Genomic DNA, 12,359 nt, shown 5'->3' on the forward strand with positions numbered 1-12,359 from the left:
GGGGGTATGTGGCCACGGTCAGGAATGGGGGGTATGTGGCCACGGTCAGGAATGGGGGGTATGTGGCCACGGTCAGGAATGGGGGGATGTGGCCACGGTCAGGGATGTGGCTACAGTCAGGAATGGGGGGGTATGTGGCCACGGTCAGGAATGGGGGGTATGTGGCCACGGTCAGGAATGGGGGGATGTGGCCACGGTCAGGGATTAGGGAGGGTTTGTGGCTACGGTCAGGGATTGGGGGTGTCAAACGTAGACTGGTCAGGACTGAAGGGGGGTAAATGGCCTGGTCTTTAACTGGTTAAACACTTTGGGGGTTTCTTGCCTTGTGCTGGGTGAGCCCACCTCTCTCTCGCCTGACGCCACAGTACACAGGCCTCACAGACTGATGATTATTATATGCTCTACCTCACTCCCGCCCATTAGGTGGTCTGCCAGTCACCCCGAGTCACGTGGCCTGCCCCTGCAGCACTTAGCCCCCATGTGTAATGCCCTCTGCTGTTCACGCTGCGTTACACAATGGCGGTACATCTGCTCCTTCCTCCCTGTTCATCCTTGCTGTAAATACCAGACAGACCACTACTGCCTCACAGCGCGACTCTACAGACACCTGGTAATCACAAGCTCTTCCATAACATAATTGCGCATGCGTCAGCAACACGCCCACAGTCCGTACACGGACGCTGACTAGTGCGCATGCGTAATTATCTTCCCGGTTGGTTACTGGGGTGACTGTTGATTAACAAACCTGAAGCGACAGCTGAGCGCCATGGCGAACTACAAGGTGAGGCGGGAGCGGGCTGCGGGTACTGGCAGTGCTTCCTTATGGGGGCGCATTGCCCCATGTCTGGCCGCTCAGCATCCCGTCGTCTCTGGTACTTTTTACATACAATGAGGCAGATGTCGCCCAGCACGAGGGGGTCGTATGAGAGCAGCACTGGGCCGGTGCTAAGGAGACCCCACATATCATTGTCCCAAACAGTGTGGGACCCTCTGTACACGGCAGGGGCAGCTTTATGTGCCCCCCACCTGCTGCAGGCATCTCAGGGGCCCTGGGGTGGCTATCTGCTCCAGAGACCACATGGCTGTCCAGGGATGACTAGTGGCCGTGTAGCCCCAGGCGACCCCCTGACCTCTGCTGCAGACATATCGGGGGCCCCTGGGGTGGGAATTGTCAGTGCTCCGGCTGTGGACGAGCGTATGGTACAGACAGACATGAGCACACGCCCCCGGTATTGTGGCGACTATCCACATGGACTAATAGCCTAGCATGCAACTACTGCGGCCACGTGTCCAGGAATGCCTAGTGCATGTAAGTGGCCATGGGGCATGTGGCCGAGCACACGTGGCCGAGGCCACGGAGCCGCTCACCTCCGCACTAGGTGGCCGTCTGAACTCCGCATGTATGGCAGTATATCCAGACTGATGTGACCGCAGTGCCCTCGCACCAGGCCTGTGGGGTCAGTGAGCTACGTCCCCGACTCCGACCCCACAGCCCCGGTCACTACTGACATGTACATAGTAATCTCCGCTAAAAGCCCAGATCCTTAGATCAGGAACAGAACAGCCATTTATAGGACAGTTCATAACTTTCCCAAATACTTCTGAAAACCTTCCCATCACATCCCGCACTGTACTGCTGCACCCAAGTTATAATATATTGTCGGACTCAGTCTATTTTAGGCTAAGTTCACACTAGGTGTGTTTGCAGTATTTTTTTAAAGCAAATTTTCAGCTACGTTTTACAGTAGCAGCTATGTGAGATTTCAGAAATCTCATGCACACACCTTGGGTTTTTTTTTTTGTCATCAGGGTTTTGTGCTTTGCGTGTTTTTTTGCACAATAGAGCAGGGTCACTTTTCAGCATTTTTTTCACCCATTTGAAATGAATGGGTGGTGAAAAAACACGGCATCAGGTTTTGATGTGTTTTTTTTTTTTTTTGCCAAAACTTAATTCTATAGAATAGGACGTAATAAAAAGACTAAAAAACATAACTTTTTTTTCGCTGATTTTTTTTTTTTTTTTCCTGCCAAGAGATCGGGTTTTGCTGCAGAAAAAATGCCTAGTGTGAACTTACCCTTATACTGACTCCACCAAATTGGACTCTGACTCCACAGCCCTGATAGCAGTCCCTGTCGTGGGCTGCTGATTATCGGAACTCCAGTGCCATTATGGAGTTCGGCAGGCCAGGTGGCATAAAGCAATTTGTTGCGAATCATTCCAACATCCATGGTGTTTTTTGCTTTTTTTTCACTTACATACAGACTGCATTTCATTAGTGTGCTGGATCCAATTTGCATCCATACTTGGCCCATTTATCTGATTTTACCATTAGTGTGACCAGTTTCTGCTAAAAATATGCCTCGTAAAGAAATGGAGGTTTATAAAGGTACATCATAGGCCTGCTCTGGTTTATGCAGCGGTTACATGGACTCGTGTATTAAGCCTTAAATGGGTCGGCCAACTTTTAGGTGCAAACATTGCTACATTTTTTTATGCGATACCATTGCAATGTTTGGCTTTCGCAGGTTCTTTGTTTCAATGCACATTTAACTTTGATGTGGTCTGTGGTCATAAATCAGCTGCGAGGAGCTCCGAAAAAGATAGATATGTTTTACAAACTCCATCAGATTGTCACAGCAGGCTGACTGACAGTTTCTCAGTTAAAGGTGGTCTCGGGGATGTTTCTATTGATGGCTTATCCTTAGCATAGGTCACTAATATCTGGTGGAGGTCTGACAACCCCTGCCACTGATCAGCTGTTCCTGGCATACAGATGTGATTGGTTGTGGAGCAGAACTATATAGCGCTGTCCATTTTATAGTGGGCTTGGTCGGATGCTGCACATACGTTGACAAATGTGCAGTACTTGGCCGTGGCCACTAAATGTCTGATGGAGCCGTGCTTCACTACTGCGCACATCAGGCCACCTGGAATAGCCATGTGTTGCACCCCACCCATCAGATATTGATGGCTTATTTCTGGGATAGGCCATCCATATAAAAGTCCCAGACAACCCCTTTTATCTAATTTTGCAGCCAACAAGAGACAGTGCAACACAGGGGCTCTAGGAAGCAAAATATTAAACCCAATTGCATAAATGAAACGTAACCCAAAATGCATGCATATAAAAAAAAATCCTCTCAAAAGGTGGCCAACCCCTTTAAACCCTGCACTAAAATGTGAGCTGGTCTGAACCTTTGTCATAATGGTCTTGTGTGTGTTTATATTTTAACTTTACTTTCTATTTTATTTTTTTTTAAATATCTGTACTGTAACCAAGCAAAAAGTTACTAAAAGTACATGAACATGCCTCTGATTTGTTCTCATGAAAACAAAGAATATTTTGACTTTGTTTTTCTTTCTCCTAGGCAGCAGATTCCAAAAGGGAACAGTTCAGAAGATACTTGGAGAAGGCTGGGGTCCTTGACACACTTACTAAAGGTGGACCACATACACTTCTAGGGTCTACTATCATAGTTACTATGGAAACCGATATACAATAAAAGCCTCTGTCAAAAGCTAAAACTAGCCACAGTGCCCGAAAGAAATCAATCACACTGCAGTCTGTTTTTCTTTTTTTGAGCCACTTAAAGGGGTTCTCTGAGAAGTAATCAAACCCATTCTTAGGCCTCTTTCACATGTCATTGTTTCCGCTAGTGTGGTAACAGTTTTCACACGTACCGGAGACACTTACACACGTAGACCCATTCAAGTGAATGGGCCTGTTCACATGTCAGTGTGTTTCTATGGACCGTGTGTCCATGGGCAAAACACACTGACATGTCTGTTTTTTAACAGCAGCACAGTCTGCAAAACATCTCGCACACATGCACTTTGATTACATCATGTCATCAGTGTGATACATACCGGCAGCTGGGAAGCAGAGGTACTGTTCACACTGTTACCCCTGCGATTAACGCTAGCAGGTTACAATGTTGAGAGTTTTATTCAGCTGATAACAGCGAGAGCAGGCGGTGGCTGATGAGACTATTCCTCAGCTGCCGCCTGTGCTATAAATGAAAACCAGCCAGGCAGAACTGGCTGCCAGCTGCAACTCTCAGTTGTTTGCTTTAGCAAGGTTGGTTATCAAGAATAGAGGGGTCCACACTAATTGAATGAATGACACCGACTCCATTAATAAATCTTAATTAAACCATACTTACAACATCGCCTATTTCAGGAACTCCATTGTCCCCTACAAAAGAATTAAAATAACAAACAATATTCTACACCTTTCTGCAGAGATGATTATAATCTATGTATCCCTAGCTCTGCTACATCTAGATGGCAGGTTGCATGATGCGACCATACAGCCTGTCATCCAGCAGAGACACTGAGCAGTGTCTACTACCGCTGCCCAGTGTCTTTCGGTAAACCCCTATAACCTGTCTGACGTCACCGCGAGTGTGAGAATGTTATCACGCTCGTGGTGACGTCAGGAAGGTCCTGTGAGTTCCCAGCTAATGAACTCGCTTCACCTAACTAACGTCAGAAATTTTCCCACTGCATGGACATCATAACTATCTATCTAATGTGTGTGTTTCAAAGAATATTTCCTTTGAAAACTGTGTAAATGACATACAGAACTGCTCTATGTAAAAGCTCATGTTAAAATCGCATGCAAGGTGTGAAAAATTGAATTGTACTCGACATTTGCATTGCACTCCTGCGAGTCTCGGCAGTGAGAATCGGACCGATTTTTTTCCCCCCTCCCTTTTCTTTTCTTATATATTAAGTATGATTCCAGCCTTATACTCACCTAATGCCCATTCCATTGAAACCCTCATCTCCTGCAATAAAGCAAAAATAAAAAAACAACCATATCCCACACCGTAACCTATGTCTGGGGTAAATAGTTTTCAACCTGGATGGTGCCAAGATACGAGAGTTCAATCTGAGAACCACTGAAGAGTGAGCAGCAGTGAACTCATCGAGGTTATGGCGGGTCACTGAGGCTGCGTTCCCAGCTGGACTGAACTGCAGTGACCTCAGCATTGTGAGAAAGTCGGTGAGTTCACCGCAGATCGCCATGAGAAATTTTGTGTGCCTAGGAGTGGTGGCAGCTGAAATTGGGTGACCGTCTTGGATCACTTCTCAGATAAACCCTTTAAGACCTTATGGACTAAATGATTTTTCGCTTCCTCTTCTTTGTCCTCCCAATCCCTCCCACAATTTTTTCAAAGAGCATTAACTTTTTATTTTTCAATCAAAACTGCCTTATGATGGCTTGCTTTTTTGCGGGCAAGAAGTAATTTATTTTAAAATGTAGTGGACTGGGCAACAGAAAAAAAATGTCCAAGTGGGAGGAACTGGAAAAAAATGCAGTTTGTTTTTAGTGTTCATTGTACGGTAAAAGATGACCTGTCAAACAGACTATCCAGGTCAGTACACTTTGGGCTATACCAAATTTAAGAAGAAAAGAAACTAAAATTTATGTAAATGGTGAAAAAAAAAAAATGTCTAGACTTAGTGTTTTAATTTTTCCGCCAATGGAGCCGAGAGCTTGGGATTTTGTTTCTTTTTTGTGCCAAGCTGACTTTTTTTCAGTACTATCATTTTGAAATACGATGTTTTGATTGCTTTTCATTGTAATTTTTTTTTTTTTTTTTTTTCTTGGGGAGCTGGGAGTGCTGAAAACCAGTCAAACTGAGGCTCCTCTATCTTCGGCGGTTCCATTAAGCATGAACGGAGTAGAGGTGCTTGTGATTGGCCACGGTTCCACTCACAAGTGCTTGGGGATCGGTGGGGTTCCAGCTGTCTGCCCCTGAACAATTGGGAAGTTCTCAATCTTACGAATTAGGAATAACTTCCAAACTTGATACAACCCCATTAAGCAATACTGACATTTCTTACAATATTCTTTATGAATATTGTCCAGAAAGGCTACCAAAATGCTAATTAATGTTCATTCTGTCTTTTAGTATTAGTTGAATTGTACGAAGAGCCAGAAAAGCCAAATAATGCATTGGAGTATCCTTTCTTTGTATAAAATTTTAACGAAATGACTAGACGAAGCATTTTATCTCAATTTTCTTACAAACTCTAAAGTATGGTCTTGAATTTGCTGTCTCCAAACCAGACAAGACGTATTTATTAGTAAGCCCAGCTGACATTTTCCAAGACTGAGTGACCGAAGAGCTGAACTTATAGAATTTGTCCTCAAAGGGTACTAATCACTTAGCCACAGGACGAATGATAAATGGGTGACCCATTATTGCAGGCCTGGGCAAAGTACGGGCCACATCTGGCCCGCTCGCTGTCTCCATGGTCGGCTGTATGCTGCGCCCTCCGCTGACTCCTTTGGTGGAGGGGCCTCCAGCCACTTCCTCCACTAATCGTCGTGTGAGCGGAGGCAGGGAGGGAAGCAGAGTGCCAGGGAACGGGACTGAAGTGTGTGGTGTTTTTTTTTTTTTTTTTTCTCTCGTGTTTGGGTGGGCATGGGGAGGCTATGGGGGTGTGACATGGTGCTGCACGCATGGGGCGACATGCAGTGTATATAGGGAGGCTGTGTGGGGGCTCATGCCGCATATAGGGGGGAGACTGTGTGGGGCTCATGCCGCATATAAGGGGCTTTTAGGGGGCTGAAACGTATAGGAGGATGTCAGCATTCTTCATTCTGCTCAATATTAAGTTATACAATTGATATTAATAAAATTATCAATAATATAATAATTATAACTATGCAGTCAGAATTGCATATATTTGTGCATTTGAAAAATGAAAAACTACATGCTTATAACACAAATGGATATGAATCTATACCAGATGTATGTATGCTTAAATGGAATTGAGCATGGAAGCATGGCATTGTAAATGGTGGTGGGGGGCTCCTGCCCCTCCTTCCGCTCTCTCCTGCTGTGGACAGGTAATTGAAGTGGGTTCTCTGATGGAGAGCAAACAAAGTATGCACAAGAGGCCCGGAAGTGAGACTATACACACTTGTGTGGATAAGTCTTCCTGTCTTCAAAAGCAGCACAGGGCAATGATATCAGACGCTCTGGTACCAGATACTAATTATGAATATTGATTTTCTTTTGTGACAGGCATAGGTCCTATTGTTATGGGAGACATATTTTCGGCATTGCGGCCCTAGGAGGAACACAATGCATTAGCTTGCATTGTGGCCTGCCAATAAGCCATCAATGTCAGCCAGATGGATAACGTTATATATGCGATGTTTCATGTGTATTGAAGGCTAAAATCGTGATTGGAAATATGCATTAATATCTCCCGCCTGGGACTTCCAGGGGGTAGATATTCTAAGGCTATGTGCACACGTCAGGATTTCTTGCAGAAATTTTCCTGACAAAAATCCGGACATTTCTGCCAGAAATCCACGTGCGCGGATTTTGTGCGGTTTTTTTTTGCGGAATTTTTGCGGATTTCTCCTGTCACTCCAAAATCATGGGAAATCCGCAAAAAATCTGCAAAAAGAATGAACATGCTGCGTTTTTTTCCGGATTGCGTTTTTATGCGGAAAAAAACGCAACATTTGCACAAAAAATGCGGAATGCATTCTAAATGATAGGATGCATCATGTATGCGGATTTTGTGCAGAATTATAGCGTTTTTATCGGGGAATTCCGCAAAAAAATCCGGAAGAAATCCTGATGTGTGCACATAGCCTTAAGGTTTAGGATCTCCAAAGTTTGGGACCTGACCCACATCCCATTGACCAGCCCCCATCTGAGGTCACTAAGGTGAGGGATGTGGGCATGACTCTTACAGGATAAAAGCAGATTCTGAATTGATGCCATTGTTCAGTGCTGGGAGATGCAGTTCGATGTTGGACTGTGCTCTTTTCCAAACAGATAGGTCCCCTTCGCAAAGAACTATGCCATTTCTGTGACATCAGGTCTTGTCATTTTCTTTTATCCTTTTTGTTCTTGTGATTGTGTATACTTTATTATCTTGTCCCTTTGTAATATTTTTTTGTTCATTTTTTTTTTTTTTTATAAATCCTGCCTAATTTTTAGGATTAAATGGATAAAATGTAATAGTTTCGTCCCTCTTGCTCTATAAACCGTAGCCCTGAAGCCTTGAGGCCATACGTTACAAGAAATGGCTGTCCAATCGGCCTGTATAAATGATTGGTGGTGGCACCTTTTTGCGGAGCTTGGCAGTGACTGTACTGAAATGTGTATACTGTATGTATAATATACTCATGTGGGAAGTGCACAATAACCGGCCTAGTAGCAAAAGCAGCCATTGTCTTGTCCATCTATCTTCCGTCAATTGTGTAATTGTCCTGACAATTGGGGGCAGCGGAGAGGTGTTTTTGACAAATTGGTGGCGGCAGTGAGAGATCTGTGTGATCCCCTTTTGATTTCCTGACAATACATATTGGTCAATTTATAATTTCTTTCTCTGCAGGCCAATAAACATGAATTGAGCCAGTAAAACCTGACAAGGCTCTAGTATACGTATACTACATATGAATTTGCATTGCATATATTTTTGTGTAAGGCTGGGTTCACATTGCATTAAAGCAGCCCGTTCAACACATGCGTTAAACGGGCTGCTGTTAACGCAAGTGCCGATATGTCATCGTGCTAGCGCAGATAGAGCTAGCAGATGCTCTGTCTGCGCTAGCGGTGACGGACCCGGAAATGCTGCAGCCCGCGTCTTAGGGTCCGTCACTCAATGATGGCACATCGCTAGCGCATGCCCATTGTGGGCGTGCGCTAGCGATGCGTCCGACATGGGGCTTAATGGTGGAGTTAACAAACTACGTTATGCCGCGGTGTAACGTAGTCCGTCTAACGGACTGCCAAAACGTAATGTGAACCCAGCCTAACCGGCACATCCCTGAATATACACTTGCCACAGAAGGCCGCTTATATATTTGATTGGAATGTAGTTATCCTTAATGGTATATCCAGCTTTCTAAAACAGCACATGGGAGCTGCCGGCCCAGAAACGCCAGATGTAGAAGCTTTACGCTTGGAAATCGCAGAACTAAAACAAAAATACGAAGCTGTTCTCGAAGAGAATAAAGAACTGAAAGCAAAGGTTAGTTTCTCTCCTTTCTTTTTCCTTCCATATATTCTATTGATCTTCATCATTAATGAGCTAGAAAGAAGCCTCCTCAGCAGTGAGTATGGATGTTATAACAAAGACCCCCACAAGCTACTTTTAGATGGTTATCATAGCTGTAAAGAAAAGACAAGGATCACACATCCAAAACTTAACTTTTGCTTAGCCACAACATATTACAAAACTGAACGTGAGGTTGTTAGTTTAACATTCTTACCAGACTGTATGAAACCGACTGCCACGTTACGGTAAACCTCCGGTGGGTCACTGATCTTAAAGGTATGCTGCATTAATAGGGCAAGCAACCTGGTGCCCCAGAGCCCCCATTCTGCAAAGCTGAGCCCCCATGGCACAAGGCCACACTACCCCACAGGCACAGTGCCAAAGCAACAATGTCCGCCACACAGCACCAACACCTGTGTGAAAGGAGCTAAAAGGTAGGACAGCGTGTTTGTGACAGGTCAACTTCAAAACAGCAAAGTATTAATATGTGACTGATTTTCACATAAATACACATATTGTAGTATATTCCTCTCTGATAAATGTTATTGGAACAGTTATTGCTGTCACGTTACTGGTTAATAAGTGATGTTTCAGATACAGTAGTCTGATTTCCAAAATGTGTACATCGAAAAGGTCCAAGTGTTAAAATGGGGTATTGAATCATCTTGAATTAAAATTAAAAATGTCTGTTATTTCCATGTGTATCCTGTCTATGACCTCTTGGTTGCATCTTTCTCTAAAATGTTGCAAAAATCGGACAAGTTTCAGACATAAATAAAATCACTCTGGTGGGAATGAAAAGCGTGCACTAAGTTTTGAGACTTTTCAAAATGTGATAAGTCAGGCGACAACATATGGAAACCTTTTAACTCTGCACAGTGGCGAACTAAAGAAGGAAAAAAAATATTAAAGTTGCACAAATCGCTAAACTCAACAATCGGGCACATATGATAGTGACTGGGGCTGCAGAAACAACCTTATTCGTATTTTTTATTTTTCCCGTGCAGCAGATATATAAAAATATAAATATTTTTGACATGTTTGGACAAAGGCTAAGTTGTCATAATGCAAAGACAGCTTGCAGAAGGTTTGCTGCATTATACAATACCAGCCATGGGTGTGAGGTTTTGGCAACTGCCACTGTAGCATCTCTGCAGCAGCAGGTCTACAAAGGAAATGTTTATATCCGGTCTTATCCCCACATCAGTGGCTACCTGAGGGATTACTTCTAAAGCCCTCAAAGGGATGCGGATGAAAAACTATGTGCGATAGAGCACACCGTGACATCGTGTTCATCTTTACAGTCAGTGGCCTTGCCAGTGCATACGCCCAAGTCCCATTTTCCAGGGCTGCTGATGTGGGGTTCCACTGCTTTGTGAACATGGCCTTAGGATCTATTGGTGGTTAATCTATCCAGATTTGTGCTGGGAAAACTCATAGCATATAAAGCAGATGAATGGCTTACAATTAGTGATGAGCCGACGTGCTCGGATAAGGTAGTATCTGAGCATGCTCGTGTGCTAACAGAGTATTTGAGCACGCCGAAGACAATGTTCAAGTTGCCGTGGCTGTTCAACAGCCGCAACACATGCAAGCATTACCTGTTTGTCAGACAATCCCCGCATGTGTTGCGACTAACAGCCGTGAGATATTTAGCTACGGTAACTCGAACATAGTATTTGAGCATGCTGAAGACACTCTGTTAGCACACGAGCATGCTCGGATAACACCTTATCCCGGCACGTTCGCTCATCACTGGTTAGCAGATCTTTCACTTGCTGCACCCTTTACAATACAAGTTGTGATTTGCTGCATCTGCTGACAACGTACAATGGTTACAGCCTGACTGTTCCTAGATCTGATTTTTTGTCGATGCAGAAAGGTAAAATACTTAAAAACAAGGTTGTTTGACATGGGATAAGCGATGCCAAAGGTCAGGGAAAAGGTTGACTGCTTTGGGAGACATGTCAGCTAAATGAGCATGGAGCTGGCCACACATCCCCCAACTGATAAGATTCTAGCCTTGATGAACTATGTACTTAAGATGCTCAAAATTCATTAAGATGCATCCTCCTTTAAGGGTACGTGCCCACTATCAGGAAGAGCTGCGCTTTGGATGTAGCTCACCTGCTCTGTGTCCAAAATGCTGCGTTCTACATTAGCAGCACAGTGGTAGGGATTTCTCTAACCTCTCCCACGGTGCAGGTTTACAAGCCGCAGCATGTCCGTTATCTGCAGCCGAGTGATTAGATGTGGTAAATCCGCATGGCTCACTGAACACGTTTAGATTTAACTGCTTGATTAGAACGCAGTGTTTTTGACAAAGCGCTGCTATTTCCTAGTTGTGAGGACATGGCCTTAATGACTAGTATACAATAGGCCAAATTTTGCAACACTTCAAACTGCTTGACATCAGGACTCTATCTAAATTGGGGCCAAGAGATTTGTTTCCATATACCACATACTGTATATCTGCTTCTGTCAGAAGAGGGGAGGCTGTGATGAGATGAGTTTGGTTCTGCAGCAGCTTATCTGTAGGGAGTGAGAAATGAGACACTTCACCAACTTCAAATGGTGGAAAAGGGTGATATGGGGGGTGGGGAGGGGTGTCCACTGTTTAGCTGCCGTTCCATATATTCCGCTCTATACACAGTAACTTTTCTTTCTTTTTTTGTTCACTCTTGCAGCTTGCACAGCTTGAACCTCAAACAGATGAAAAACGTCCGGAATAATAGAATAAAAATGGCTCTGATTTCATGCACTGGATATGTAAATAATGTGACCTTAGACTCTTAATATATTTTGGGCACAAATGGACAATTGCTTGCTTCCGGTCAGAAATAAACTTCTTGTCTATAGCAAAAGTTGGTGACTCCTGCATAATGCAAATGGGTTGAAAGCTTTGTATCGAACTTGATTTATACATGATTGTGGGTGAGGGAATAAAAGTGTATTTTAGGCCACGTTCACAATGTCAGTATTTGGAAAGCATTTTACATCAGTATTTGTAAGGCAAAACGAGAACAATCAAAGGAAAAGTATAATAGAAACACGTGTACCACGTTTGTAAGCCAAAACCAGGAGTGGGTGATAGAAACACATCATCATTTCTGTATTTATTATACTTTGCCTCTGACTGTTCTCGCTTTGCCTTACAAATACTGAACATGTGACCGTGCCCTTAGGATACGTGCCCACGATCCTGAATCGCAACGTTTTTGATGCTGCTCATTTGAGATGCATCCAAAACGCAGCGTTCTAGGCTAGAAGTACAGTGGATGGGATTTCTATAAATCCCATGCCCACTGTGCTTCTATTT

The 12,359-nt window shown here is 44.0% G+C and overlaps 1 protein-coding gene across 1 annotated transcript; it reads left to right on the plus strand.

The window, feature by feature from the left end:
• Positions 1–631: 631 nt before the first annotated feature.
• On the plus strand, positions 632–11,904 carry MYCBP (MYC binding protein). The gene is made up of 5 exons (XM_077295935.1): positions 632–781; positions 3,370–3,442; positions 5,923–5,971; positions 8,884–9,013; positions 11,728–11,904. The coding sequence occupies exons 1-5, from the start codon at positions 767–769 to the stop codon at positions 11,770–11,772; spliced, it is 312 nt and encodes a 103-aa protein (XP_077152050.1). The 5' UTR covers positions 632–766; the 3' UTR covers positions 11,773–11,904.
• Positions 11,905–12,359: the final 455 nt, after the last annotated feature.

The sequence above is a fragment of the Ranitomeya variabilis genome, chromosome 3 (assembly GCF_051348905.1).
Source record: "Ranitomeya variabilis isolate aRanVar5 chromosome 3, aRanVar5.hap1, whole genome shotgun sequence".
Taxonomy (NCBI): domain Eukaryota; kingdom Metazoa; phylum Chordata; class Amphibia; order Anura; family Dendrobatidae; genus Ranitomeya; species Ranitomeya variabilis.

Bases quoted from the DNA above. Each gene is read 5' to 3' on its own strand.
- MYCBP (XM_077295935.1), top strand. The intron at 5,972-8,883 runs GTATCCTTTCTT...TGGTATATCCAG, and splicing joins AAGCCAAATAATGCATTGGA to CTTTCTAAAACAGCACATGG. The intron at 9,014-11,727 runs GTTAGTTTCTCT...TCACTCTTGCAG, and splicing joins ATAAAGAACTGAAAGCAAAG to CTTGCACAGCTTGAACCTCA.